This window comes from Crotalus tigris, unplaced genomic scaffold (assembly GCF_016545835.1).
Source record: "Crotalus tigris isolate CLP2741 ecotype Arizona unplaced genomic scaffold, ASM1654583v1 scf7180000019068.10715455, whole genome shotgun sequence".
NCBI lineage: Eukaryota > Metazoa > Chordata > Lepidosauria > Squamata > Viperidae > Crotalus > Crotalus tigris.
The window spans coordinates 3,794,350-3,820,555 of NW_024097358.1; the positions used below are offsets into that span (position 1 = coordinate 3,794,350).

Consider the following 26,206-nt stretch of genomic DNA (forward strand, 5'->3'; position numbering starts at 1 on the left):
CCACTTACGCATTGTCGGGTGCCAAGTGGGTGTGGCCCATTGGGTGGGCGTGGCTGCAGTGGTAACGGCAGACTGGGTGGGACTAAGAAGTTCAATCAATTCCAACTTTGCAAGATCTTTTTTTTCCCGTGAGAAGTTGAAATTGATTAACTTTTTTTTTTTTTTTGCACACGGCGGCGGAGGCCTAAAGCGAAAAGATTTTATAAAACCCAGCTGAAGGCCTAGGACTGGGGCGACAGCACGCGTGCCCACAGAGAAGGCTCTGAATGCCACCTTTGGCACCCGTGCCATAGGTTCGCCACCACTGCCCTAGGCAGAATTTGCTCCATACATTGCAGACCAACAAACTACTTGCAGCCAGTCCTTTTATCTTCTGTGTTGCCTCTGAATCCAGCCAATCAGTTGTCAGAAATGCTTTTCCCAAACCAGCTGCAGGATGAAAACCAGCCTGCAGCCTCTCCCGGACCTTGATGCGGTCGCGGAGGTGTTACACACGGGGCACTCATTTTACGACCTATTGTTTTAACGGTTTTAATGCACACTTTCCCCCCTTCTTTTAAACATCGGGAACGGATCCAATAATGAAAGAGAGCTCAGGTCTTTTTTCTTTTTTTTTAAATTGTGCTGTTTCCTAATTGGCCGACAGGAACAAAACCGCGACCCAATCAGCTTGCAAGACCAATGGGCTGACCTCATTAGTTTGCATTGTTATTATTTCTTTCCTCCCTGCGCCCCCCCCCTTATTTTTCCAGCTTGAAGGGGAGGGGGGGAAAATCAAAACAAAACAGCTGGCTTGGGGGAAAACTCCGTTAGCATCGTAGACGTCGCCAAGGTTGCCAGCGTCTCCGTAGATGGCCAGGTCTGCACAGCTAATGGAGTTGGGGATTATTATGACTAATAATGGATGGCCTCGATTTGAAAGCCGCCTCCCAAGAAAGAAAAACGAAACGAAGCGCAGGCCCTCCCAGCCACGTGCGTTATCCTACTTTAAAGTCCTCCAGGGTAGAACTCCCGTTTTAAAGATAGCTGGGGCGGCGGAGGGGGGGGGGTGGAATTGACCTTCCGTTCAGGTTAATGTAGTCATAACTTTTTTCTTTCTTTTTTTTTTTTAAAGGGAAGGACTTCGCCCTGAATGAATGCACAATTTAGATCAAGCTGGACAGGCGCCCGAAGACGACTGTGTGTCAAGGGCGGGTAGTAGCAGAAGCCCAAGGCGAGCTTTGCGCAGACCCGAACCCAACCCGGGAGCGCAGCAGCCGACGCGAAGCTGGAGCCCGGCGGCGCTGCTACCGCCGCCCCGCCTTTCCTCTCCTTTCTTCCACCGGGGAGGAGTTTTCCGTAAGCAGCGGGCGTGGGCATTTAAAAGGAAGGGCGGCGACAAGCCGCACAAAAGATTGCTATAGGCTTAAGGCGAGGTTGCAGCGGAGGCAACGGGAGGGAAAAGGGCGGCGGTGGAAGGAGGGGAGGGAGGGAGGCAAGCAAGCAAGCAGGCGCGTCGGCTAAGGCGCACGGCCGCCCGCCCTTCCCAGCCATGCAGCAGCCAAGCCATCCCGGCCGGGCGGTGGAAGCCACCGCAGAGGCGGGCGCCGCTTAGCAGGCATCCCTCCCCCACTTTTTTTTTTTTTAAAAAAAAGTTGGGAAGTCAGGAGGCGCCCCCCCCCAAAACCCCCCAGCTCCTCCCCGCAGATAGGAAGTGTTGCTTTCCGGCCTCGGAGTCCTCCACCCTTCTGGAAGTCGGGGGAAGAAAAGCTAGCCATGGCCGGAGGAGGGGGCCGAAGCCGGCGAGGATCCCGTCCCCCGGGACTCTCCGAGCAACCCTCCACCTGACCGGGGGACGCGAGGCCGAACTTCTCCGCCCGCCGAGCGGATGCGCCAACGCCTTGAAGGCCGCCGGAGATGCGTCTTCCCGGAAACGGGGGAGCCAAGTGGGTGGCGTGATCGGGGCAAAAGAGGAGAGAAACGGCCCAGAGGATTCCGGGCCGGCGAAGGAAGGAAAGAAGGAAGGGGGCCGCCGAGCAAGAGACGCTGCCTCGCCCGCCCCGCCGGTCCTTCCCCCGGACGCCCGTGTCCTCCTTTGCTCCGGAGGTAAGCGCGTAAAAACGCTTCTTTGACGAGCCCAGCCGGCTCTCCCCTCCCCTCCCTCGCTCTCCGCCCGCTGCCGTTGCTGCTGCTGCTGCTGCTCAAGCTGAGCCGGGCCACACCCTCGCCTGCTCTTCCTGATAGCGGGGAGAGGAAGACCTGTGCCCGCCCGCTTTCCGCCCGCGGAGGGCTTTGACTGCCCCGCGGAGCCAGCTTCCCTTGGAAAGGCGTGAATTCTGTCGGGGGGTCGCCGCCTGGCTGAGACCTGGCCGAATGAAGCCACCCAGCCAGCCGGGAAGTTTTAACGTTGCTCTTTGTATTGGTAGGTCTGCGTCGCAGCGGCGGCTGGATTTTTTCCTGGCCTCTCTCCGAAAGAAAAGTCAGCCAGAGCCGCGAAGATGCCCTCAAAGAACCGAGGGTTTGAGGGTCCCATGAGCCAGTGGCGACCACCGCAGCGTTTTTCATCCCCAGGCTGGGTGTTGTGACCTGTGTCTGGAGTGGCAGCCCTTTCTGGAGAAGGTGGAGGGACACTGGCCGCTGCTGCCCTGCTTGCTTCCGACTTGGTGGTGGGTCCGCCAGCCCCTTTCTCTCCCTCTGGTGCTCCGAGACTCTGGTTTATTTTGTGCAGATTAATGGAATGATGGTGCGGAAAGGGCAGAGCGATCCTGCCGGGCTCAGCGGGGACTCCTCGGGAGGCAGCTGGAAGCGGAGTGGTGGCAGTAGTGGGGTCCCCAGAGGCATGCGTGTGCCCCTCCGGCACCATGGCTAGCGGCAGCTCTGGCAAGTCCACTACTGAGACATCCACCCCCAGCGGCAGCTCTTTGCCAAGGAAGAAGCTCGTGGCCACCTGTGACCTCTGCAAGATCAAGATGCAGCTGGTAGCGGATCTGCTCCTGCTCTCCAGTGACAGCCGGCCCGTCCATACAGAGAGCTTGTCTGTCTTCGGAGAATCCTTTGAAAAGTGCAGGGACACCATCATCGCCAGGACCAAAGGCCTCTCCATTTTGACCCATGACGTCCAGAGCCAACTCAATATGGGCCGTTTCACCGAAGTGGGGGACATCCTGGGGGAGATGGGGGATTTGGTGGTCTCTTTGACAGAGTGCTCGGCCCACGCTGCTTACCTGGCGGCGGTGGAGATGCCAGGGGCTCAGCCGGCTTCACCCGGCTTGGTGGATCGCTACAAGGTGACCCGATGTAAGCACGAGGTGGAGCATGGGTGTGGGATCTTGAAGGCCACCCCTCTCGCTGACCTAAGCCCTCAGCTCCTTTTGGAGGTCTCCCAGAACATGTCCAAGAACTTGAAGTTCCTGACCGACGCCTGCGTCCTGGCCAGCGAGAAGTCCAAGGATAGATTTGCCAAGGAGCAGTTCAAACTTAGCGTCAAATGCATGAGCACCAGCGCCTCTGCTCTCCTGGCCTGCGTCCGGGAGGTCAAGACGTCCCCCAGCGAGCTGACACGCAACCGGTGCGTCTTGTTTAGTGGACCTTTGGTGCAGTCTGTGTGTGCATTGGTGGGCTTTGCCACAGAGCCTCAGTTTTTGGGCAGAGCGGCCACCATCAACCCAGAGGGCAAATCTGTCCAGACGGCCATTTTGGGCGGTGCAATGAGTGTCGTCTCGGCTTGCGTGCTCCTTACTCAATGCCTCAGGGATATAGCCCAACACAACGACAGTAGCGCCAAGATGACTGAATATAGGGAAAGGTTGAGGAACTCGGCGTGTGCGGTCTCCGACGGCTGCAACCTGTTATCTCAGGCCCTAAGGGAACGCTCCTCACCCCGGACCTTACCGCCAGCAAATGCAAATTCTGTGAATTAATCTATTCAGTTTTAGATTGCATGGCCGCCTCTCAACAGAGAATCCCTTTTCTGCCCCAGATTTTTCTTTTCGTATACCAAAGAATTTGTGTAGCGCAGTCCTTTAATTCTTCTTATTATTGCTAAAATAATAGTGTGAGGAGGCAGTGAAACCATGCTTTTTTAGCTTACATGTCATAATCAGCATGGATGTCTGTTATCTGGGGAGGGAACGGGACGCACATCCCCTCCCCTCCAAATCTGTAAATCATCCAAGCAGCCTTACATTTAAGCATGGAACTGTAGGTGGCTTGCAGTGGCCTGAGGCAGGTAGAATTCTGTTCAGGCAAGCGAGCAACTGCATTTCCTTTTGCTTGGTCCAAAATCAAGGTCAGTTCTTGGAGGACAAGGCTCTCCTCTTTTGCAGGCCTTGTGCAAAATGATTTAAATTCTCTGTTCTTCTATTGCTGGCTGCCAGCAGGCTCCTAGGACCTTGCCCAGGCTCGTAACTTTGCAATTATTCCTAAGGCTGCCTCCAAGCTGATTGTGCTTCATTGCTTCTTTCTTTTATTGAAGCCTGTGACCAAGCAGGGCTTACAGCGGTCCTAGGAAAGGTGTGCTGATGGGGGGGTCCAAGCTTTAATCGTGCTGGATGCGATTTTTAAAATGTTAGGAGATGGGAGGGTGGTTCTACCAAAATCTCCTAGATTTTATTTTGTTTAGTTGAGCAGGAAGAAGAAAAATGAAAAAAAAAAGTTACCTCAGTTTTCATACACTCTGGAAGAAAGAAAACTTTTAAGAATGAGTGTAGCTACGACTTTTGTTTTGATTTGTATGGGTTACTTTTGAATCGAGTGATGGGTTAGAAGTGCATTTGCAGGGAAAGCAATGAGGCTGGGTGTCATTTTCCAATGGGGGAGCTACTGTGAGTGTGTTAAAATAGGGATTGGGTAAATTACACTATAACATGAGTGATTTTGGTTTTTAATTATTAATTTTTTTCAGTGTTTTTTTTTTTTAAAATCTTGCATGTACTGGAGTATTTATTTCATCTATTAAAATGTTGTTTCTCAGCCTTCTGTGAATCTCTCAACATTTAAAGAATATCCTCTGTTGTATAAGTGTGACTTCCTCCCCCAAAAGTGGATGATTCGGAAGGAGGTTTAATTTTACTATGAGCTTCTGTAGATTTGAATTCTCTTGACTTTTTAAAAATGACACATTCTTTTGCTTTCTCCTCTCCTTCGCTTGCGTTCACCTGCATTTTTCTTTGCCAAAGTTGGAACTTGAGAAGTTGAATGGTTATTTTCTTTTTCCAGAGTATTCCCAAATGAGCTGTACTGTATCTGATCCAAATGTTCCAAAAAAGCATCCATTAGGACCTTAGATATATTCATTCAGAAACAAGTCTTCATGTTTTCACTTAGGAGCTTCTCCTTGTAACATGTTGAGTTTCTCAGCCTTAACATACAGATTTCTAGATGTGGACATCTCGGGAAGTAAGCCCTGCTCTATGAGGTTTGCTTTGGAGTAGACAAATTGTGTGGCAAGCCTATAGTCCTAGGTGTGTAGGGTCATAACCCAGTGACCATATTACAGGTAATCCTCGACTTACGATTACAATTGAGCCCAACGTTTGTGTTGCTGAGACATTTGTTAAGTGAGTTTTGCTCCCTTTTAAAACCTTGCCACTGTTGTTAAGTGAATCGCTGCAGTTGTTAATAACACAGTTGTTAATGAATCTGGTTTCCCCATTGACTTTGCTCATCAAAAGGTTACAAAAGTGACCCCAGGACGCTGCAACTGTGATAAGAATATGCCAGTTGCCAAGCCTCTGAATGCAATGGTCGTGTGAAAAATGATCAAAAGTCACTTTTTTTCAGTGCTGTTGTAACCTTGAATAGTGACTAAACGAACTGTTGTAAGTCGAGAGTTACCCGTAGAGAGTATTTCGTATGATGTTAATAAAGGAAAATTTGTAATAGTAATATTCCTGTTCAGGGATGCAGCTTACCTTAGCAAATCTTCAAGGTGTCAGGGTGCTAAGATAGGAAAGGATTTGTGCTACCTCTGATGTCCTCAGAGGTAGTGCAGGCAATAATATGTAATGAATAATAATGAACCATACCTACCTAAGCCTTTTTGGACCAGGGATTGCTTCCATCCTTTCAAGTGATAATTTGGAGCGCATGGAGTGATTCCCTTAGTTCAAGAAACGCATCTTGTTTTCTTTAAAGCATGGATATCAGCATTTGTCATGCTTTTGCAAAACCACTTCACCTTTGATATCTGTTGTAGTGGATGATGGCTTGCTTTTAGCTGGCATGTTTCTTCCTGAAAAGAACCCTTTGCAATCGGAGCAAAAGAATTCTCATTAGCAAAGGAAAGGAGTTCCTTTCTTGGCATCTTTAATAAAATGATCAACCAGTAGGATGCACTCATGGGGGTCCCCAAGTTCTTTCATGTTTTTTACAATTTGTTTTAACTCCGTTTATTAGACTTGCTTCACTTATAAATGACAAACAAACAAAAAAATAACAACCAGACAATAAAGGCTAACGTGGATTGGCTGCTATTAATTTGCAGTTAACTTTTATTAGAAAGACTTAATACATTAAAGAAGTAGTAAAAGAGGATTTCTACTGCCAGTGCTTATTTATGTCCTTTGTGGCTAGAGAGCGTTTGTAATCCAGCCATGCCTCTTTGTCTGCAAGAAACTCGGTCGGTACATTAATCCCTAAGTTTATCTGAAGTCAAATTTACTTCTGAATAGATACAGGATTGTGCCATGAAATGAGCCACAACCACTGTAGTCATTGCATTGGTGATCTTATTTGGAATAAACAGAAAGATTGTGCATTCATGTACACACATATGCCTGCCTGTATGATCTGATTATTGATGTATGCATAAGATTTTGAAACATGACTAGGAGATAAAATATTTCCCTTGAAATCCTTTATCACAAAATGGAAGCACTCACTAATGTACAGGACGGGTCCCCGACTTTATGATCACAACTGGGACTAGAACTTGCTAAGCAAAGTGGGTGTTAAAAGTGAGTCCCGTCCAGTTTTATAAGCGGATCACTGCACCTGCTAAGTGAATCCTGTGGTCATTAAGCAAATCAGCTTAAAGTCAATTCCCACATTGACTTTACACCAAATGGCAGGGACCCTGGGATGCTGCAACCGTCGTAAATGCATCCTGGGTTGCCATGCAGCTGAATTTTGATCACATGTCGGCTTGCAAGTGTAAAGGCCAGTTGTAAGTCACTTTTTTCATCACCATTGTAACTTTGAACAGTCACTGAATGAATGATTCAAAGTCAAGAACAATGTGTATAATATCTTTTTATCATCCTGTTTCTCAGGAACTCGAGGCAACCTTCCCTAATTTTATTCTCCTAATAAGAATCGTCTGGCTGAAAGTTACTGAAGAATTTCCATAATATATGCAGGCTGCTGCCTGGGTCTTCCCAATATTACTCCCAACATCCTAATCTCTGTGCTACTCCGGCTGTCTATGGAAAGTAGATTAACGGCTGGATTCATGCATCGTGTTAAGCCATCGTGTAATTTATTTCCTTTCGACATAATGTGATTTGTAGTCATTATGATTTGCAAACCATTATTTATAAAGTCGCGGTTTATCCAAAATCATGACTAAATCAACAATGGCTTAGCAGGGTGTATGAACTTGTCACTAATATATATCAGACTTAATTTCCAGAGAATACTTTAATGCAGGGGTGTCCAACCTTGGCAAAGTTAGGATTTGTGGATTAAAACTCCCAGAATTCCCCAGCCAGCATGATTGGCTTGGGAATTCTGGGAGCTGCTCCACAGATCTTAAAGTTGCCAAGGTTGGACACCCCTGTTTTATTGGGAGTGGACTTAATCATTGCTTAAAACTGCAGGGGTTCTCAACCTTGGCAACTTTAAGACTTGTCTACTTCAACTCGCAGAATACCTCAGCCAGCTTTGCTGGCTGAGGAATTCTGGGAGTTGAAGTCCACAAGTTTTAAAGTTGCCAAGGTTGAGAACCCCTGGAAGACGAAGATCAGTAACTGGCAAAGCCTATTCCTGAACTTCACCTCTCTCCTTGCTCTACCAGTAGAAGATCTACCCAAAGGGCTTTTGCAAATAAAACTGACCAGCCTACCTTTAGAAATATCCTCAACGGCATTAGGCTGGATGTTTGTATCTAATTATTTTTTTCCCTTTCTCAAATTGTTTTAAAAAGTCATGGTTGAACTGGGATCAAGTCAGATTTAGGATTTTCAGCTGCTTCCTAATCATGGCCGTGATCTCAAGCATAAGCAATAATAATAATAATAATAGTTGGAAGGGACCTTGGAGGTCTTCTAGTCCAACCCCCTGCTCAGGCAGGAAACCCTATACCATTTCAGACAAGTGGTTGTCCAGTCTCTTCTTAAAAACCTCCAGTGAAGGAGTTCCCACAACTTCTGGAGGCAAGTTCTACTGGTTAATTGTTCTCACATCCAGGAAATTTCTCATGAGTTCTAGGTTGCTTCTCTTCTTGATTAGTTTCCATCCGTTGCTTCTTCTCCTGCTTTCAGGTGCTTTGGACAATAGCTTGACTCTCTCATCTCACATATATACTTATATACAGTTTAATATTACATGCAGTATTTGCATGATGAAATGTAGATCTGTGATGTCACTTCCACCTGACCCATGGATACCTAACCACATTGATGTTCAATGAATGCTCCTTGTAGTCCTCCAATTTTTTGAGTTTCGTAGACGCTGTTCAGGGGTGGAGCAGGCAGATATCCTTTCTGCACTGCTTCTGCCTCTTATTTCTATTCTATCCCTAATAGAACAATCCATGATGCATTCAAGAGATGCAGTTAATGCAGCTGGAATAAGCTGGAGCAAGAACAGAGACGCAGACATTAGGGGTGAGTGGGGAGGTCCCAAATCCCAGCTATTCCATCTGCCATTTATGTCTATCATTTCTTGGCTCACTGTAGCCCTTGATTCTCCAAAACTGATAATTAAAAAAATACCTGGACAAATCTGTTTTCTTTCTGCTAGATGGGGAAAAATAGAGGTGTTGGTGGATAGGACGAACTGTGGTGGCGCTGTGGTTAGAATGCAGTATTGCAGGCTGACTCTGCCCACCGCCTGGAGTTCAATCCTGACAGGGCTCAAGGTTGACTTGGCCTTCCAACCTTCTGAGGTTGATAAAATGAAGATCCAGGTTGTTGGGGGCAATAGACTGACTCTGTAAACCTCTTAGAGAGGGCTGTAAAGAACTATAGAGTGGTAAATAAGTCTTAAGTGCTGTTGCATTCATTTTGTTCTTGGACCCCTTCCTGAGTATAAGAGGTGAACCCAAATATCATGTGAAGTCATAACATGGTTCATTTAGATTAAATAACCTATATGAATAGAAGTCATGTTTTATTAACTCAGGTTTATTGTGCTGTCATCACCCAACCAGAATGGATTACTGGGGAAGATGGCAGTGACAAATCATTGGTTCTCCCTGATAACTTAGTGATTGGTTGTTCCACTACAACAGAGTGGGAATTGCGAATAAAAAAAATATCGACCATTTGGGCAACAGTGGTCTCAATCTATAACAGTTTCTTTATCATTATACCTATTATATACTCTGGATTAGGCCCAGTGTTTTTGCTTTGGCTTCTTTTCTAACTCTTCCAAACACTCCTAACTTCAGCTGTGATTAAAAAAAAAAAAAATCTCAACAGTAGTTGTAGTTGTCTCTATACTTACGTTTCTTTAAGTGTTTGGAGTTGGAGAAAAGCAACTTGCGTTGGAATATATTGGTTCATCATAAAATATTGATCTGCAGAGGCTTTTTAAAAATATTAGGTGTTCCTGTTTTAAATGTATGTGGGCCAATGGGGAGTCCCCCTGTATCTGGGGAAAAAATAGCATAGGTTATTTGATCTGGAAAGCCTGATTGTTTGCAAAGTTAAGTGAGCTAATGCTTATTAAAACCGAGGGATTTGGATACGCAAAATAGCACATTCCTAGATACTCACTCAGAAGAAATTCCCATTGCAGATGGAACTTAAATAGTCTGAGGTCTTGGGATTAATTTGAAATGAAAAGGGGATAAATCAAGACATGGATATAGTCCATGCTCGTTTGTGCTAAACTGTAATGTTCTTTGTTTAGTTTGGATTAGTGCGTTGCACGAATCCAACCTCCTGTGGTTTAGTCAATCAACTATGGTAAAATAAGAGGCGGTTTAGCATGTTGTGTGAACACAGCCTTCTCTTTAGTAAATTTCTTTGCAATTGTAGCATGCTTTTTTTATGGGGGGGAGTTAAATCCAATTGTATGCGATGATGGTATATATCAGGTGGCAGAATTGTCCATAAATGTGTGTGTGGAAACGTTGCATGGATGCGTAAAAATTGCACTTTTCACTAGTATACTGTAATTCAGTAAGCATTTCTGCTTGTTTCAGCTAGTTCCCTGTTGGTATTCCATTTGATCATGTTCTGCACAGATTAGTATGGGATTGTTCAGGGTTTTCCACCATCCATGAAAATATCTATGATTGCATTTTGCAGCTGGGTTATATTTTTATTCTGCAACCTCATGATTTGGAGAGACAGAATATTTGTTTATTCTTGCCTTGGTTACTTCAAATGGAAGTGAAAGTTACTATTCCCCCCCCCCTTAGGAAAATTGGGGAAATTTACAGACTTAGAAAATGTGCAGTTTCAATTTCTATTTGGAAAGAAATGCAGCATTCTAGATAACTCTCCTCTCATTTTCTTTAAAGTGCTAGTCGGATAAATGTTTCTGTGTTTTTCCCCTCATTCAGTTTGATGAAAGACAATTTGTTTTTGAACTTTTATTTACAAGGAAATTAATTCTTGTGGGTGGAGTTTGGTATGCTTGTGCTTGTAAGGTTGTGAGATGGCAGTGGAGAGTACACAAAAGCCCAATCTGAACAGGAAAGAATAAATGTAGCTCAAGGCTGAACTATGGAGCCCGTGGTGCTCTCTGTTGGGTAATGTTTCATTACCCAACTAGATAACACCATCAGTGCTAGAAGGGAGTGGGCTTTGCATCCTGTTGATATGCACTAGCCTGCCCTGTCAGTGCTGGTAAGGGTGTTTTCGCCTTGGTACTTTCTTGATTAGGCTGTTGCTTATTGCTTGATTGTTTGTCTGAGTTGGTACTTCCTTGATTAGGATATTGTTATAGGTTCAAACCTTGCAGCTGTTAAGTGAACCACATGGTCATTAAGCAAATCCTGCATTGAGTTTGCTTGTCAAAAACTGGCTTGGAAAGTCCCAGGACACTGCAGCCATCGTAAACGCATGCTGATTGCCAAACACCTGGGTTTTGATCATGTGGCCGTGGGGGATGCTATGATGCTCTTAAGGGCAAGTAAGTCACTTTATTCAGTGCTGTTATAACTTTGAAAGGCCACTAAACAAATGGTTGTACGTCAAGGACTACCTGTAATATTCTTGGTACTTTCTACTGAGTTTTTCAATCTGCTTCATGGACTTCCTAGGGCTCAATAGGAGCTTGGTGATGTCCCATAACAAGGGGAAAAAAGTTCACTTGAAGGCAGCCCATTTTTTAATCACTAAAATTTTAACTCTTGGTCAGAAATTTCTTCTTCTTAACAGGTTGTGGAGCCTGAAAAAGTTTGACAATCTCTTCTTTGTACCAACATTTTTTTTAAAAAAGATATTTCTTTCCTCAAGGGTCTTCCAGCGTAATATTTGAGAAAGGAACACAACACAGGGTACTCTGTATTTAAGTCTGCCCTTGGTGATGGAAGCTCACTGGATGACACTTCTTCCTATCTTTTGTCTCTGTCTACTTCACAAGATTGTTGTACACAGGAAGTTGGTGGAGGGAATGCTCAATATGACTGTATTTCAGAAACATGGGTCAGGAACGATTGGTTTTAAATGGAAATAGGATGCTGGTGGAAAACAGCATGGAATGCTTTCCTAAAATAGCGTTAAGTGAAGCTGACTGCCACAAGAGACTCAATTGTCTCATTTTACTGATATCCCACTATTCTATTTTTAGCAGTGCAGAGCAGAAATCTTCATTTTTCTGCCAGTTCTCATTCGATGAAAGGGACTTTGCTTCCAAAATCTCCATCAAAACAGAATTTTGTCTTATGTCTTTCAGTAGTGGCCAAAATTGTGGAAACCTGTTGGGAAAAGTGTATTTTTGAGGTTTGATGGCTAATAACACCACTTTTTTGGGGAGTAGTGCCATAAAATTATATATCAATGGAAAGATAATTTAATCAAGAATGTAACACAACAACGTTTGTTCAATTATCTTCTACTGTATTCTATGAAAAGTTATAGCCAAATAACCAGAAAAAGGAAGCACAACTTGCTTAGGTTGATATCAGGTAGCTTTCCTTCATCTGATTGTAGCCAATGAGCATGAGTGTTTAGAGGTGTCATCTTGTTTTGGCAATGAGCCAATCAGATCACAGTAGGACTCAATGATTGATGTCATGTATTGAAGCTGAGAGGAGGCCATTTGTCAGTGTGTTATGTGATGGCTATCAAGTTGGTTGGGGTTTTTTGTGTTCTTTCATTTAGTGATCTTGTAAAACGTAATAAAATTAAATTAATGGTGCAAAGAGTTGACTGGTTGCCCAGAAAGTGATGTAAAATAGTATTCTTAAGTGAACAAGGCTACAGTTATAAAGAAATTAGAAGAAAAATGGGTGGAAACTTAACCAAAGGTGGCATTTCTACTGTACACTTTTCCCAAAAGATTTCCCCAATTTTGGCCACTACTGTAGGAGCAGGATTCCTGCATTTCCCTTGGTTTGGAGGTGATCAGAGAAGGGAGGGCTTGAGTGAATGACTGTGCCACCTGTTTTGAACATAGAAACATAGAACATCATTGGGCTGGAAGGGACCTCAGAGGTCTTCTAGTCCAACCTCCTGCTCAAGGCAGGAGACCTTATACCATCCTGGTCAAATGGTTGTCCAGTCTCATTTTTACAATCATCTTGGCACCCCGCACTTTGATTCAGAAGAATCAGGAGGAACCCCTGGATAAAGGGTTTTGACTGCATCTCCCAACCTAGCGAGCATCTAGGATTCTATGCCACAGAAAAAGGTGTCCCAGCAAAGCTCCTCAACATAACTCCAACAAACTGCATCATTTCAAAAACGACACAAAGACAAATATTTTAAAAGTTCTCAAAAAGCCCGAGGAGGAGGGGAAAAAAAATAATAAGAGGGGTGGGGAGAAGCCATTTCTAAGCATTTCCAAAGATGAATGGATGCTGATTGGGTTTGACTTTAAATAGACTGACTAATCTGGATAGTTTCATCCCAAAGTGAAAAGTGAAGTATGTATTTTAAAATGAGTGTTCCAAAAATGATCCTTTTTTTTCATTCATAGCATCATCCCTGCAAGCTTGCCTCTTCCTTCTATCCCCACGCAAAAATTTTTTTACAAAGGTTTCATTTCTGCCCCGGCTATCATAATATGTAGCTTGTTCCTTGGCTCTTTAAAATGATGATGATGATGATGATGATGATGATCTGGGTAGTGGATGTGCCTGGAGACAGCAGAATAGAAGAGAAAGAACTGGAGAAGATAACAAAATACAAAGACCTACAAATAGAAATAGAACGACTGTGGCAAAGGCAAGCAAGGGTGGTACCAATAGTAATAGGCGTCTTGGGTGCAATCCCAAAACAACTGGAGCACCACTTGGACACCATTGGCATTGACAAATTCGCCATCAGTCAATTGCAAAAGGTGGCCTTACTAGGAACAGCTTCCATCCTGCGACGAGATCTGTAATACCATCAATTCAAACATCCACATCTGCCTATCCCAGGTCCTTGCAAAAATGCCAAATCCAGTCTGAACATCTGGCTGACTATGCGATGATGATGATGATGATTAATAATAATAATAATAATGATAATAATAATAACAAAAACAAAAACAACAAAAACAACAATGACAATGAAATGAAGCAGTCTCCAAAAATTCAGCATTTTGCCCAGAACTCAAAGAAATCCTTTCCTAGAAGTGTTTTTGCACCCTGTTGAGCCCCACCCTTCCTTTTCCCACTGACTTCCTGCTGAAGTCAGGGTTTGAAGCCTTTTCTCTGTCTTCCTCTCCTTTCTGATGTCTCTGTGTTTGCCCTGATGACGTGTGAGTCACGTTTTGTGTTTTTGTGACACAAAATGCCTGACTTTGATCCTTCTTAATTAAAGAAATTCTTAGGATAAAGTCTATGGACTTAAATCTTTATTCCCCCCCCCCCTCTATTGGCCTCATAAGGTGGAGGTGTTGTTTTATTCAGCTACTGTTAAAATTCTGGCAAATGTTGTTTGGGGATAAGCTGTACTTTAGAGTGCTCTGATCAGATTTATTTTATTTTATTTTTTTCACCCAGGCTGTGGTATGGAAAAGCTTTTGAAGTCCATTTTCCGTGCACTCTGATGTGGCGTGTTCAGCAAGAGAGCAAGTCCATCTGTTGTTTTAAGTCTAGAACTGCTGTCTTCTCTCCCTTAAAACGTTTGTATTTGGGCATTTTGCTGAAGCTAGATAACTGTTTGCTGCTGCCCTTGATTTAAGAACAGGAAGACCTACTTAAAAGAAATGAGTCAAGAGCTTGCAAGGGAATGCAGTCCATGTGTGCAGATAGGGAGAAACGAAGCAGCCAGTTTACAATTAGATACATTTAGAATATTTTTCACTGGTGTAAAGTTCTTGGTCATTGGGCTTTTCTTTTGGTCTGAATTGCTTCAAACTCCCTTTAAAGCTCCCTTTTTACAACCCCGTAATCCCTTAATTTTAAATTGGCTTAGTGGTGAAGATGCTTGCCTCCCACTCGGAAAGTTGATATCTACTGTGAACTCTGGAAGGGTCGGCCAGTAAATGCTCAGCTCCATTCAGTCACCTTGACTCTATCCCAAATTAAGGGACTACAAGGTCATAAAAAAGGGGGTTGAATTGCTTCACGTAAATGCTCTGTGATTTCATTGCCAATTTCCTTTCGGGGTTACAGTTTTGTACCAAATTTATTTGTAATCCTTTGGTCCGAAATAACAACACAGCAGAAACTGTGAAAATAATTGGAAGCCCTTATAGTCATATTTCTTTCTTCCCCCTCACCCAACCCATCAGATGCAATTTTTTTTAAAGTACTTCATGTTAAAGATAGAGAACTGTCTGATATAATTTCTTAGTCATATTTGAAATACTGGGCAGAACAGTCGCTAGGCACAAGTGTTGCGTTCGGAAATAAATCCTGTAGCATTACAAAATACGCCGTTCACTAGCAACAGTGGAAACAATCCAACTGCTTAAAGCAGGGAGAACAGTTTCCAATTCTCGACAGTTGGATATATTATTCCTTGAGAAAATAACTTTAACGGGATAACAACTTGAAGTGTTAAGATTAACTCGCATGCACTAAGCCATAATGTCGTTGGCTTTAGTTCTGTGAATATGATCTCGGTGGCTTCCAATTCATTCTTTACAACATACTAATACCAAGCAAGGAAGAATTGTTCAACAAACGGTGGTTCAGCAGGCCATGCTGAGCATTATATGTTTCAAAATAAACTAAAAATCTGGCCGTTTTCTTGAGCTAGTGGAATGTACAGTGCTAAAATAGGAAACTGATGAAGAACAAATCAGATTGCATCTGAGTATCCTGGTTGATTTTGGCTGATCTTGAAAAGCTAAGAGGATCAGACCTGATTAGCATTTGGATGAAATAACATGGCATAAAGGACATCTCAAGATGGTGGGCTGGTCGGCAAATTAAAACATAATGAGTTTACAACACAACTCTTTTTTGCATTGTTGTAAGGAAAACAATGTGGACACACTATGAAAAGATCTGTGAATTGATATGGACTCAAATGAAACATCACTTTTCCGTTTTCTCTTGTTCTGTCATGTTCATGTCGCTTTCCACAGAACAGCAGTTACCCCTTCACCAGAGAAATTTCCTACAGTCAGAACAATTCACCAGTGGAACAACCTGCCTCCAGAAGCGGTGAATGCTCCAACACTGGACGTTTTTAAGAAGAGACTGGACAGCCATTTGTCTGTTATACAGTTCCCTGAACTTGGTTGCTGAAGCAACATGTGAGGGTGGGGATATTGAATAGATTGAACCATCAGCCTGGACTTAGCATATTGTACCAACCCAGCCCCTCGGCCTTTAACTGACATGGACAGGAGAACATAATTTGAGTCTCCATGTCCTGGGTCAAACTACTCTAAGGCATTGCGTTCCCTGCAAACATACTGGAGAATAATCCCTGTTCAATGCAAACTTATTTCATATCTATGTATTTATATTTATGAGCCCAGTTATAAAGACCATCACAGAAGAGCCTAGCTTTACAAAGTGTACGTTACCAGTGGGTTTCCACATCTAATCTCAGGGCCAGTGATAATCTATCTATGAAGTCCTGTCTTTAGAATGGTAAACTGCCAGACTTCTTGAGTCTCTCCTATATGTCTAATAAATAAAATTTAACTCATCCACTATAGAAATAACATAGGAGGTTGCAAGATAAAAGTTTCATCTTGTGGGAAAGCCCCTTCCCATTTTTTTAGTGTCACTTTAAGATTCATGCCTGGAATCAGGTGCAAAGGGATTTAAACTGCAGACATGCCATTGTACATCCCCCTTCTTGCATGAATCCCAACTAATTCTTTGAATATTAAAAAAAAAAAATCAATCCCACTTCCCCAAATAAAACCTCTTTTTGTTTTAGCAACAAGTTTTAAGAAGAGAGGGAGGGAGGGAAAGAGAGAGAGACTCTGGCTGAAATTGCATATCTGCTAAGCTTTTCTTTGTTTTTTTTTTATGTTTAATCTCTGGAGGCCAGGTTAAGATATCTTATAAACCATAGTTAAAGCACAGTAGCTGGGTTTGTGCATGGTCAAAAAAAAATCATCCACATCATGGCTTAGCCTGATTTGTAAACATGATATTTTGGTTGCTGTTGCTATCTGAGGAGGAACCCCCAACTTCAAAGGCCACCAGAGGAACAATTGTCTATTTGGGAATTAGGAGTAGCTCTGCAGCCTTAAAATAATGAGTAACAGCTGGGCTTGGGTGGGGTTGAGGGAGCTTCCTGAATAAAAGCCCCTCCCTGAGCAGAGACAGATGCTCGGAGTAACTCATCAACAGCCTTCTTCGGAGTGTCCCAGCTTTGCCATTGTTCTCCTAGACCCTTTGCTGGTTGAGTCTTTGAATTTGCTACTTGAGCAGCTCAAATTCTGCTTTTTGACTGTGTCTCTTCTAATGTTATTGTGAGTAAACTGAGATAATTCAACCTTGGAATATGTGCTTAATCTTTACCTTGAGAGGTTTGTTTTGTTTTGTTTTTTTGCTGGAAGCATAATTTGAGATAGTGGAGCAGGGGGGTGAAAGGAAGTGCCCTTGGAGTTCCTATCATTTACTCAAGATAAACAGTAATGACAGGTTGTGACATGTAATGACAAGGCCCTCCCAATCTGTGGCAAAATTTTGACTGCTATGAAGTTAAGAGTGCAAATGGTAGAATCGTGGCTCCATAGAGCTGGCATTCTTCCACAGACTTGCAAAAGGGTTACATCAGTTTGTTTTTTTTCAAACTTGGCAACTTTAAGATGGGGTGGATTTTTAACTCCCAGAATTCCCCTGCCAGCATTTGCGCTCGTTTGAATAACGTTCTTAGCTTCTCTTGTGGGACCACTCTTTATGTCCATAGATCCAGAATCCATGGCAGCACTACTACACAACATACCCAACACAGAGATCAAAATGCCCAGAATCATGGACTTAACTAATCAGTCTCAGGACTCTTAGCAGAGGCCATAATGTAAGGGAACACTAGGCCCATAACTCTTACCGTTCCCATACATACAACCAAAACTATGGATCCGGTGCTGTATGGAGGTGACATCTTTGCCATTAAAAAAAGAGGAACAACTAGAGAAGATGCACGAAAGAATGCTCTTCAAAGGAATAAAATTCACAAGGGGAGAAAGCAACACGCCTACCCTCTTCCTGAATACATTCCCTATGTTGAAGAACTATAGTCCCTTCTGTGAGTCTCCATTATTAAAATAGCAATATTTAATGTCTCCCACACATTGCATTTGCATGCACATAGTCCTTTTCTTCAGTCTGGGTCTCACAGAGCTCATGTGCCCTATTCAATATCAGTCTGGCTGCAGTTGCATGGAGTTTGCAGGCCGTTTAATAGCTCTCTTGCATCCTCAAGCAGGCTCCCAGTCTGCATTTTTCCCGCCTCCCTATATTGGTCCTCAGTTACGCTGGAGAACCCGGTTACTTAGCAAAAGCTATTGGTTTCCTGTTGTTAACAGGATATGTTTCCTCTACAGCAGCAATTTAAAAAACAGCCTGAGAAATTATTTCAGCCTAGACTTCATCCATTTCCTGTAAAAGGAGAAAAAAAAGGCCGGCTGAGCTGTCTTTCCATCTTTTCACTTGGAAAGAGCTTTCCAAGTGAAAGCTATTTCACTGGCAGGTGGGATGAGCTGTGTTTTGAAAAAAGCTCTCTCTCTTTTTTTTTTTTTTTTTTGAAGAGCAAAAGCTCTGTCAACAGGTGTACAACTTGGGAATGAGGCTCCCAAGTGACTTTTTAATCCATGATTTCTAATTAAGCCACCAAACTTAGCGACCCTGTTTGGTGTAGTGGTTAAGGCATCAGGATAGAGACAGGAAACTGGGAGTTCTAGTTCTGTTTTAGCCACGAAGCCAGCTGAGTGACATTGGGTCAGTTAGAGTTAGGGTCTAACTAGGCCTAGGAAGAAGGAGGCAATAGCAAAAACAACAACAACAACAACAACCCTTTGCCAAGAAACTACACGGATAGTCCAGGAAGTCACCAGAAGTCAAAAACTACCGTATATCAAAGGCAGCAAACAGACAGACTTGATACCAACCTAGTGTGATGGATGAGTGCAATTGTCATGGTTTGTTCATGGTTATGGCTTCAGGATGTGAATGCCTTTCCATGGATGCCTGAGCATGTAAATGCAAAGCTGCCATGTCAGATCTACACTGTAGTAAGGAAATCTTTGGGCTCAGACAAAAAATAGCCTTAAGAACAAAAACTGCCCTCTGCTACATCCCACATCTGAAAAACATGAAGAGGACTCTTACAAGAGGCTATTTATGCCCACCCACATGCTCTCATGGTTTATCTTTTGCTTTCTTATTAAACCCTTTTGGGGATGGTTTTCCATAATATGCCTGGATAAATCAGGTTGGACTAGTTTGTCCTTTGCTGTCCTTTGCAAATGCAGCCAAACTGGATTTTGGGATTGCAGCTTACAAACATGTACCTCAGTGTCTAACAGTGTTACCTGTTCAACAGTGTTTCTCAAACTTGCAACTTTAGGACGTGGACTTCAAGTCCCAGAATGGTGACTGGGGAATTCTGGGAATTGAAGTCCACGTTGTCAAGTTGCCAAGCTTTGGGGGAACCCCCCCTCCACCCACACATTAGACTGTAGGTTAACCTTAGATCTGATTTTTTCTGACTTAAAAAGATTCCTTTAGCGTGATCAGGGAATGAGTGAGACCATTTCAGCCCTAATGGCCGATTTAGGCTGGAATAGATCTTCTACAGATCTTGGTAGAGTTTCTCAGCAAGAATGCTCCTAGAAGTAGAGCAGAGTTGCCCAAAATAGAAAGAGGTCAGTACTTAATTGAAAGAAAAGAAAGAAAGAAAAAATCCCATGATAGGTTAGGGCTAGCAATAATTGATGCCATAAAGAGACTACAGTATTTGTGTTCCTCTTAAGCTCCTAAGAGCCAATTAAATGTAATGAGTTTAAACTAATTCTCTTGGGCTATTCATGGAAGGCTCTGTGTGTATATATATATGTGTGTTCACATTTTAATGCTTGTTTTGCTTTCTAATTCTGGTCTTTGCAGGACTTTGTAGTGATTGAATTATAGAGTTGAAAGAGGCTTTTGTGGCCGACAAGGCGCTCAAGCTCTCTGCACTGGGCAAAATCCATAATAAATTAAATAAATTACATCTCCCTGAAGACGTGGGGCAAAAGAAAGGACACCATTGGGTCCGCCATCAAATTCCTCTCCCCATTACGGGATATTTTCCAGTTTTCAACCTGTGCTTCTTTTCTTATAACTGGAGACCATGATTCTGTGTCCTGTGTTTTCTTTTTTTTTCTTTTTCTCTTTGAAAAGGGTAGTTTCAGAAACCCGCCAAGTCGGTTTTAAAGGACAACAGAAAATTCTGTCTGGGGGCAGGATGGGATGCTTGAGTGCTTCCAGACAAGCTTTTTTGATCAGTGTTCTTGAAACTTGGCAACTTGAAAATGCATGGACTTCAACTCCCAGAATTCCTCAGCCACGTTGGCTAGGAAATTCTGAGAGCTGAAGTCTGCGGATCTTCACATTGCCAAGTCTGAAAAGCACTAATTTAGATGAATTGCCGTGCTTTACTTATGGATGTTTCCCTTACATGCAAGGGGGGCGGGATTATTTGAAGTACAGCAGACATATTTTCACTAGTTCTAATCTGGTGCTGGTTCAACCAGCTGTTGATACTCCATGTAGATGTTTAAAGCAGGTAATTTCATACAGAGCTCAGGGCAAATCTCAAATTCTAGACACAGTATCCCAGTAACCAGGGTGTGTGTGTGTGCGTGAGTCAAGAGTCAGGCTGCATCTTTTCCATCTCACAAATTTTATTTAAAAGTACAAGTTTTGGTGAGCTGCAGTTCTCTTCATCAGATGCCTAGAATGGCTAGGCTGATGTAGGATTTAAACTGGGGTGGGAAAAAAGGAACTTATAATAATAATAAAGTTGGAAGGGACCTTGGAGGTCATCTAGTCCAACCCCCTGTTCAGGCAGGAAACCCTTTACCATTTCAGACAAATGGCTGTCCAGTCTTTTCTTAAAAACTTCCAGTGTTGGAGCATTCACCGCTTCTGGAGGCAGGCTGTTCCACTGGTTAATTGTTCTAACTGTCAGGAAATTTCTCCTTAGTTCTAGGTTGCTTCTCTCTTTGATCAGTTTCTACCCGTTGCTTCTTGTCTTCTTCTCTTGAGGAGAAGAGAGGTTGGTTGTGCAGATTGCTAATGCCTTATCCATCAACAATGGTGACGTGTTAAAACCCGTCATGTTTGTTCAGACTCTCTGAGATAGCCTGACACTTTTGATGCAAGTGAGTTCTAGAATGACTCGCTCAGTGGTGCAGTTGAAGGTCTGCTTTTTTCCAAACGGTCATTTCAAGGTCTGCTACGGAATGTCCCAGGAGGCTGAAATTATCTAGTATTACTTTGTCCTTGTTCTGAATCAAGATATCAAATTTATCTCCGTTAATTCTTTTGCACAAAGTTTGGGCTGCTTGTTCTACCTAGAGTCCAGAGGGAGATTGCTGGTAGATGACGGCACATTTCATGTTATAATATTATTATTATTATTATTATTATTATTATTATTATTATTATTATTATTATTATTAATAATAATAATAATAATAATAATAAAGTTGGAAGAGACTTTGGAGGTCATCTAGTCCAACCCCCTGCTCAGACAGGAAACCCTACACCATTTCAGACAAATGGCCATCCAGTCTCTTCTTAAAAACCTCCAGTGTTGGAGCATTCACAGCCTTTGGAGGCAGGATGTTCCACCGATTAATTGTTCTGTCAGAAAATTTCTCCTTAGTTCTAGGTTGTTTGTCTCCTTGATTAGTTTCCATCTGTTGCTTCTTGTCCTGCCTTTAGTTGCTTTGGGGAATAGCTTCACTTCCTCTGCTGTGGGGCAGCCCCTGAGATATTGGAACACAGCTATCCTGTCCCCCCTCGTCCTTCTCTTCATTAAACTAGACATACCCAATTCCAGCAACTGTTCCTTATATGCTTTAGCCTCCAGTCCCCTAATCATCTTTGTTGCTCTTCTCTGTACTCTTTCTAGAGTCTCAACATCTTTTTTACATCGTGGTGACTAAAACTGGATGCAGTATCCCAAGTGTGGCCTTACCAAGGCATTGTAAAGTGGTATTAACACTTCACTTGATCTTACAGGAAAGGAGGGTGTCTCTTAAGGGTCAAACATCTGGATGTTGTGCCTGAGATAAGATTAGAACTCACAATTTTCCAGTTTCTAACCTGGTGCCTTAACCATTAGAGCAGGGGTGTTCAAACCTGGCCCTTTTATAACTTCAACTTCCAGAATTCCTCAGCCAGTTGAAGTCCACAAGTCATAAAAGCCAGCGTGCCTGGCTGAGGAATTCTGGGAGTTGAAGTCCACAAGTCATAAAAGGGCCAAGTTTGAAGACCCTTTGTTTTAAAGCTTGTCTGTTTTTTTGTTTGCCACTTGTCTCAAATGGTATTGATATAGGGCAGTGATTCTCAACCTTTCTAATGCCGTGACCCCATAATACAGTTCCCCATGTTGTGGTGACCCCCAAGTGGGTGTGGCCACCAATAAGAGAGAGTAGGACAGCTAGGGAAAAGGGAAAAAATGGCGGACAGCATGGTTTGGCGACCCCCGTGAAATGGTCGTTTGACCCCAAATGGGGTCCCGACCCACAGGTTGAGAACCACTGATATAGGGTCTGGAAGACCACCAAGGTCCCTTCCAACTCTGTTATTCTGTTTATGGAGAAAAGTCCTATCAGATTACCTCTGACTTTGTGAGAAAGACACTCCCTCTTTTTGCATATTAAGCAATTAATAAATTAAAAACCCGTACACCACACTAGATAATACATCGTGCTATGCAAAGTGCAATGAGTAGGTGCACCTATGCTAAGCCAAAATAAAATTGCATTATACTTGAATATTTTGGGTGAAGTCCAACTGGATTTCATTTTTTCCTTGAAAATATTTTGCTTCTCATCCTAGAAGCTTCTTTTCTGAAGAAAGACGCCTTTAGGACAAGCCTGACCTGGATGATTGAAAATCTCCATAGACATATTGGATGAAGCAGATGTTGCATTCTTTGGTCCACTGTAAGTTCTAACGGCAGCTGTTGATGACTGTGAAATATGAATATGTTTGTGTTCCCTATTAATATATTGGCAAGATTAGTTTTAAGTTCTTAAAAACTCAAATCACCTTTTATTCTCTCTCTGCGTACCATATATATATATGAGCGGAGAGCTTTATTCATCAAATCCTGCCAAAGAGAACTCTAGGAACTGTAAACAACAGCTTGAGTGTTTCATTCATAAATACTAAAATAGCTTTTGATTTCATAACTATTGTTTGATGATTCCAGTTTGATCAAGATAATGTTTAGGCAGTTGAATAGGCTGAAAAACAAAGAGTGTAAAATGACATTATTTTTCCTGCCCCAAATGCATGTGTTCTGCAGAATTCATTCACAATTCTTTAAGGATAAAATAAAAAACTTGGCCAACAGAAAGAGACTTCCTTAAATTCTATATTTCATAATAGTAGATGAGTTTCCTTCATGTAAATCACACAGCGGGTCAGATGGGTTTTTAACAAAACAGGCTGTGGAATGACTAAGAATGTTTTTTTCCCACCCTTCCCTTCTGCTAAAATTTGGACAAAAAGCTTTATCTTGGACCCACCCAACTAGTTGTTGCCAAGTTCAAACATTTAAAAGGTGGGTAATTTCTATATTTTCCTCTTACCCTTTCGCCCTGATTTTAATGACAGCATGTTCACGTGACATTACTGCTCTGGCAGATTGTTGCATGAAAAAGCTTTCTATAAATATCTCCACTATTAAATGAAAAACCGAGTGCGGGGGTGGAGGAAGAGAGAACACAGTTGTGTTGCAACCCAAACGAGAGCTCTGAGTCGAGTGTGCTGTGTGTCACCAGATCGTTCTCGAAACCTGCCTGGTTAGAAAGCCATCCGTGGTACTAGGCTTTCCCGTTTCTTTCAACAATGTTCAAATCAGAAACATGTGCCATCATGGCAAGGGAGTTTATGTCTCATTCCCCCCCCCTCCAAAAGGCAGGGGAGACGTTAGTCTATAGAAGCTGAGAGGCGGATAAAAATGGAAGTTTGAAAGAGTATGAAATCATGATCAATGTCTGATGTCAAGAGCAAAGAATCGGGATTAGGTGTCAAGTTCCAACTAAGCTGATTTATTGCTCGTGCCTATACACAAGAATCTAGTCAACTAATGGTCAGCATTAAATTGTCACTAGATAAGAATCAATGGAATTCAAGAGGAGCTGTACTTGAACTCTTTGTGATCATGTAATGACTCCAGGCTGATTCCTCTCTTGACTCTATGCCCAGGCTCTGCCTGCCCTCCTCCTGCATCAATGTCAGAAACAGCGATATTCCAAAACCAGACTAATAATAATAATGTCACTGACATTATTTGTTATTAAATTTATTTGCTGCCTATCTTGCCGTTAAAGCCATTTTTAAGCAAAGGGGCTTCAGAAAGGAAGCTCCATGTGAAGATAGCTGAATTATAATTAGCCTGCAAACCTTCATAACTCAGGCTGTACTGGAATTCCCAATATGATGAAAAGCCTTAACGTGTTGAACACGTTATTTTGGCTCATTTGTGGCTAACACTAAGCTATAATTGTTCATTGTGCCAATCTAAAAGTGAATGACTTTCATTAAATTTACAGTGTACTACAGATTGTTTTATCATGGTTTTCTCAATCACCTGGATATGTTTTGAAATATGGTTGCATCAACTGAATAAGTTATGAGTCGTGTTTTGCCAACTAATGGTTAAGTTGCTAGACAAGAGCCAAGAAATTTATCCACCCTCAAAAGCTTACAGAATGACTTTGGGCCAGCCATTTTCAACCCAAGTCCACCTTATAGAATTGTTGTCACTGACCGGAGTCATCTTTTAGGGGAAATGGGCACCACGAAAATTAAATAAAATAATTAAAAATGGGGGCATGAAGCACCATATAGTCTACCTGGAGCAGTTCTGCACAAAAGGTGGAATATATATCTTTAAAAAATCAAATACATTTATGCTGTATTTTGTGCACTTTCTGCACAAAAGGTGGAATATACATCTAAAAAAAATCAAATGTGTGCTGTATTTTAGGGAATGTCATCCGTTTCCCTGCTAGTTTATCTGAGAGCGGGCTGTGTGCTTTTCATTTTGTACGGTGGGCGGAGAATGTGATTTTGATGGAGGTTTAGATTATATTGGGAATGATGTTTAAAAAAAAAAACAGCTCTCCTTTCATTCATATTTAATGCATGCATTAAATCCCTGACATGGATGAGAACTTGCCAATGATCCATCCTCTTTGATGGCAGATTTAAATAAATAAAACTGCCAACAACAGTGGAGTGGAAAGCATTTGCCCCAAGCCGACAGCCGGGATGACATCATAGGGCGAGAATGTACACAGTGCTGCAAAATTATCCTGCTGGTTTGTATTAGCATCACTACTCAGCCAGTTCTCTGAAGCTGGAATTAGGAGTGACCAGTTTGGAGGAGAAAGGACAGTGCTAAGTATTGAAGGGAGCAGGAGAAAAACCCAGTCCTTCCACAGTCAACATTCAGACAAGCAGAAATTACTACCAGGCAAAGGGCATGCTCAGATAAGTTAAGATGGTAACTACAATGTGCGATAAAATTACCACTCATTTTTAGGCGTGGGGCATGGGAAGCAGAGAGGCTGCAGGATTTGGGGAGGGAGTAATAAAGTGAAATTCAGGGGTGTTACACACATCTCTTGTGACAATGTGAATTTAGGTGGAATTGCCTTATAGCATCTGTAACTAACTGGTCATTAAGCCATTCCGTCTGTAGGAGGAGGAATGAATTGAAATGTAAACTAGCTGAAATAAGTCTAACATCCAACAATATATCTGCTGCTCTCCTGCAGCAGGTTTCCCCAAATTGGTGTCCTCCGGGGATGCTTTGACCTACAACTCCAAGAATTTCAATACATCTGGAAGGCACCAGATGTATTGAAAACAACCATCTGCGCTGGAGGTCGCAAAATCAGGCTGATTTCAAAACAAAGTAAAGAATTTGCTTCCTATATTCTGCTATCCATTGCAGTGGATTTGGTCTTGCTAAGGCTCCAGAAGATGTCCAAAGTCTCATTATAAAATCAATGCCTGCAACCTTCACATAGTTAATACAAATCAGGGAAACGGACGCATTTCTTTATGGAAAAATCCGTTTCAATTTCTAGTTTTCAATATTCAGCTTCAAGGCACCCCATTTATTGCTTTCCTCATTTCTTCTGTTTCTAATCTGTCAACTTCAATCTGTTGCACTTCCCATTTTTATTTTTTTTTAAGACTCTTTGTACCAAAGTGCGTATTTTTATATACAGTAGATTTCCTCAAAGCATT

The 26,206-nt window shown here is 42.6% G+C and overlaps 1 protein-coding gene across 10 annotated transcripts in view; it reads left to right on the plus strand.

Annotated features, from left to right (window-relative positions):
* The first annotated feature begins 548 nt into the window (after positions 1-548).
* Positions 549-26,206, plus strand: part of LOC120315266 (cilia- and flagella-associated protein 161-like) — a 37,235-nt gene continuing 11,577 nt past the window's right edge. Inside the window, exons 1-4 of one of the 10 annotated variants that reach the window (XM_039359328.1) lie at positions 549-1,002; positions 1,115-2,085; positions 2,406-3,547; positions 14,306-14,427. In XM_039359328.1, coding sequence (XP_039215262.1) covers positions 2,841-3,547; positions 14,306-14,427 — 829 coding nt within the window. In that variant the 5' untranslated portion in view covers positions 549-1,002; positions 1,115-2,085; positions 2,406-2,840. The other 9 variants (XM_039359326.1, XM_039359327.1, XM_039359329.1 and 6 more) reach the window with 9 other exon arrangements.